Genomic DNA, 4,299 nt, shown 5'->3' with positions numbered 1-4,299 from the left:
TTCTCTCAAAATAAAATGTCACCTAAAAAAAAGGGACAAGTTAGCTAACAAATGAACATAAATGTCAAGAACAAACCTTGCTCATTTTATAAAACTGCATAAATTTTTGAAGTTCATTAAATTCCACCGCTGGTTTTTAAAGAACACTTTGTAAATATGAATAATATGGGCATGTTTGACTTTTAAACAAACATTATACTAAATCAACCATGTCTGAGAACTATTAGGCAGAAAAACAAAAAAAAGTTGACATGGTTCCAGACCATGACTTTTAAAGCAAAAGCTAATTGAGCATATACGACAAAGACAAATGAAATAATATACATAATTTTATTACAAAAACTTTTTTAAAAAAACAATGCAACACTCATTCTAGAAAACCCAAAATTCACTATTGATACTAATTTCTATGAGTTTGCTGTGCTACCATACACAAGTCAAAAAGTTAAAGAAACCATTAAATATTCAGAAACATTCATCAAAAGCTTTAAATTCTAACTGTATGTAGTAGCCCCTCAAAAAGCTACAACCTGCATTTTTAAAAAAGTATTTTCTCTACAAAGAATCTTATCAGCTATACAAACAACTGTACAGTTTTTATACTGAAGCTAATATTGAGCTGCACTTGAATTCACATTCTTAGCAAAACCACTGCCTGAGCACACACGCACACTGCACACGCATCGTTACAGGATAGCCATTCATTCCTCATCTTCATCCTCTTCCTCCTCATCTTCATCCTCTTCCTCCTCTTCCTCTTCCTCATCTTCTGGTTCATTCTTCTTCTTGGAGCCTGTTGGCCTGCCAGGGCCCTTCTTTCCCGCTTCACTCTTGCCCTTGGCACGGTATGCGGCAATATCCTGAGATATTGTCAAAAAAATAAAATCGTCATCCGGTGTCATTACTCAACCATGAAAACCACTAAGTTGTAAACAAATCTAAGATTATTGGCCAATAACCCCGATGACTGTCTAAAACTTGGTTTTGAGATCATTTGTTCCCTCCAGGCCTTCGAAAGCTAATGATGTAAAATAATGGGGGTGTATCAGATTGATGTCTGTCAGTACTTTCACTACCGTCATCTGTTAGCGGCACATAGCCTGTCCCCTGACCTCACATTTTAGATACACCTACATGAAACATTTAACCCTCCATTCTCAACTAAGAGATGCATTTTACCACAAATACATTTGAATGCAGCAACCTCCCAGGGCTACAAACACCGGTTGCAGTCCAAAGAAAGGAGGTTCCAATTAGCTTATACTCCTTAAGTGTACAACTCTCATTAGACCTTTTCAAAGCAAAGCTGACAACCATTAACACTGACCTACGGAAGATTCCCCACTTGCTAGTCAGGGAAAACTGACTACAGCTTATACCTATTAACATACAGCTTACACCTACTTCTAACATGCTCATTTAGAAACTGGCTACCAGATTTCAACCTTGCCCCCAAAAAATGCAGACAACACACCTTTTCATACTTCTCCTTTAGCTTAGCTGCTTTCTGTTCATAGGGTTGTTTGTCTTTGGCTGACTGCTCAGACCACATTTCACCCAATTTTTTGGCAGTATCGCCAATGGATAAGCCAGGGTGCTCGCTCTTGATCTTTGGGCGATGTTCGGAGCAAAACAGGAAGAAGGCAGATCTGAAAGGAAGGAACAGAGCTGTAATGACCTGAATGAAAAATCATGGGGGCAGTTCAGTTGACTGAAAAGAAAACAAAAAAAAAAAAAAAAAAAAAACTTACGGAGGCCTTTTAGGCGCATTGGGATCTTTTTTCTTTCCCTTCTTGTCACCTTTGGGAGGAACATAATTCTTCATCTCCCTGTCATAGCGAGCTTTGTCACTTTTTGCCATATCTTCAAACTTGGATTTTTCCTTGGCAGACATGGTCTGTGGGCATGAAAGCAGCAGTGAAAATGCAATACTGTAAACCGACATCCGTCCCCGAAAAGGCAGGGTTCTCTTCAGGGCCACATTTGCCTCCGTCGTCTTAAAATACACCAGCACCCCGAAGTCCTGTGCCTCTGACTCCGAATAAAACACTGGGGCCAGTCGGCGGCGGAGACAAGTTCAATGTCACGGCCACCTGCCCGCGTGAGGACCCTCGCTCTCACCTTCCATCTCTCGGAACATTTCTTGGAGAACTCGGCGAAGTTGACCGAGGAATCGGGGTGTTTCTTCTTGTGCTCCTCCCGGCAGGTCTGCACGAAGAAGGCGTACGAGGACATCTTGCCCCGCGGCTTGTTGGGGTCGCCCTTCCCCATGATGCTGCTGCGGCGGCGCGTCCACCTGGCGGGAGAGCGCGGCGGGCGCTAGCGGGCGAGGCGCCTTCCCGCCCAAACGCCGCCGCCCCCCACCCCCCGGGCCCGCCACCCCCGCCCGGCCCTTCCTGACAGGAAAGCCCCCGGCTTCCACGCCGCGAGCCCTGCTCCGAGCTGCCGCCTCGCGCCCCGCGTCCAAAACACTCCAGAGACGGGCCCGGACGAGCTTCCCGCCTCCGCAGTCCGGCCCGCCCGGCCAGCACCCGGATTCCGCCCGCGGGGCGAGCCCCGAGAGCCGCAGGCGCCCGGGCCGGCCGTGAGGCAAGGGGGTCGGCCGGCCACGCACCCCAGGCCCGGGTCCGGCTCTTGCCTGGCGGTAGCTTTTCCTCAGAGTACCGCGCAGCGGCCGGGTCCGACCGCGACGCTCCTACCCGCGGCTCCGGCGTGAAGTGGTATGTCGCTAACGCAATCCTCCGTCTCTTGTTTTGCAGACTTCTCCGCGCCACGGCAACTTGACGAGCCGGGCCACAGGCCACACCCCCCGCCGCTCCTATTGGCCCTGGGGATTATTCAAACTCAGAGAGGCCCCGCCCCCTCGCCACGGCGGCTTCCGAATGGCCGGTGTGTCGCCAGGCTCGTCCCCCCGGCCGCAGCCTAGCAGGTTCGGTGGGTCGCCCGGGTAGTTAACTCCTAGACCCGTTAGAACCGGTCAGGAGAGGAATGTGCTGCTCGATCCTGATTGGCGGCCGGAAGAGGGTTTGAAAAATGGCGGGCCTGGCGCTGACTGGCTGGGGCGGGCGGCGGGGGGCGCGGTTGGCCCGTGGAGAAGCCCCGCCAGATTTAAAAATACCGTGTCGCGAGTCCGCGGGCTGCTCTCCGGGGTCGACGGCGCTCGGTTTGCGGGCGCTGAGGGGGCAGAAGCGGCTCGCCCCGCCGACCCCGACGGCGGCCCAGGTCCTGTTTGTCCCCCGCCCCAGCACGGCCCAGAGCCTCGGCTCCCGGAGCGGTGGTCGCCGCCCCGTCTGGAGAATAACAAATACGGAGGCTGAGGAGCCTGCGCTGCGGCCGACGGCCGGCGCCGCCGGGTGTCGCTGAGGCTGGGGTAGGACCCGAGGAAGACAGGTGGCGGGGACCGGGGAGGGGCGGAGGGAGCCATTACCGTCCCCATGGGGGTACCGCACGCCCGCGAAGCAGGGCGCCTTCCGCCCACGGAGTCCGCGAGGGGCCACTCCTCCCTCCCCCTTCGTCCCCGGCGTCAAATCCCGGGGTAAACAGGGCCGCCCGCGGGCGGCGGGGCGGGGCGGGGCGGGGCGGGCTGCGTCTTCCCGGTCCCTCCCCTGCATCCGGGCTCCGATCCCGGGCCGCGGCCCCGGGGCCGGGCCCACACCCCTCCCTCCACCCCTCAGCCTCTCCACCTGAGCGCTGCGACGCCCCTCCCCCCCTCCCGAGGCCAGCCCGCTGTCACCGCAGTGGTCACTGTCTGGTCCCCGCAACGCGATCGTTTTTAAAACCTTTTCCCTATCAAAGATTCCCTTCGAGACTCGCGTGAAAGCTCCGCACCCCCCGTTGCATTTATGCGCCAAACTGCGCGCCGCGGCGTTTCCAGGCTCCTCAGAGCCCAGGTTAAGAATCTTCGCTTTAGTGTCTGGTGAGAGCGCAGCCGAGCGACCTTAGCTTACTGCTTCCAGGCATCACCAGCCGCCTTTCCCGGGGTAGGAGGACGTTGACTGACATCTTATGCTATTTCTGTGTTGTGTTTAGTTTTGAGGGTTATTTTTTCCTCTTGGCCCATATGTTAACAGTGACAGTTGGTTTCAACAGATTTTAAATATTCTTTCCTTTCTCAGTAAGTTCGCTGGCATTTGTTAGGCTGTGTGCTCCTATTTGGTTTGGACACGGTGATCATACTCGCTAGAACCTCAGTTCCAGCAGCTAATTTTCTAGATTTACTAATTAAAAACTAGGTTTTTGCAAACGGAAATGGATGTTAGTTGCACAACATTGTGCATGTCCTCAATACCACTGAATTTT

At 52.9% G+C, this 4,299-nt stretch overlaps 1 protein-coding gene across 3 annotated transcripts; it reads right to left on the bottom strand.

Annotated features, from left to right (window-relative positions):
- Nucleotides 1–372: 372 nt before the first annotated feature.
- HMGB2 (high mobility group box 2) lies at nucleotides 373–2,754 on the bottom strand. 3 transcript variants are annotated; one of them, XM_082842718.1, is made up of 5 exons: nucleotides 2,639–2,754; nucleotides 2,122–2,296; nucleotides 1,752–1,897; nucleotides 1,475–1,649; nucleotides 373–860 (listed from the first exon to the last, which is right to left on the bottom strand). In XM_082842718.1, exons 2-5 carry the CDS (start codon nucleotides 2,269–2,271, stop codon nucleotides 702–704), a joined length of 630 nt encoding a protein of 209 aa, XP_082698844.1. In that variant the 5' UTR covers nucleotides 2,272–2,296; nucleotides 2,639–2,754; the 3' UTR covers nucleotides 373–701. The 3 variants fall into 3 exon arrangements, with proteins under 3 accessions (XP_082698844.1, XP_082698846.1, XP_082698845.1); XM_082842720.1 differs by having other exon boundaries at nucleotides 2,700–2,717; XM_082842719.1 differs by having other exon boundaries at nucleotides 2,615–2,700.
- Between the last annotated feature and the right edge of the window lie 1,545 nt (nucleotides 2,755–4,299).

The sequence above is a fragment of the Leucopleurus acutus genome (genome assembly GCF_964270905.1).
Source record: "Leucopleurus acutus genome assembly, chromosome: 7".
Lineage (NCBI taxonomy): Eukaryota > Metazoa > Chordata > Mammalia > Artiodactyla > Delphinidae > Leucopleurus > Leucopleurus acutus.
This window is presented reverse-complemented; position numbering and strand designations above follow the sequence as displayed.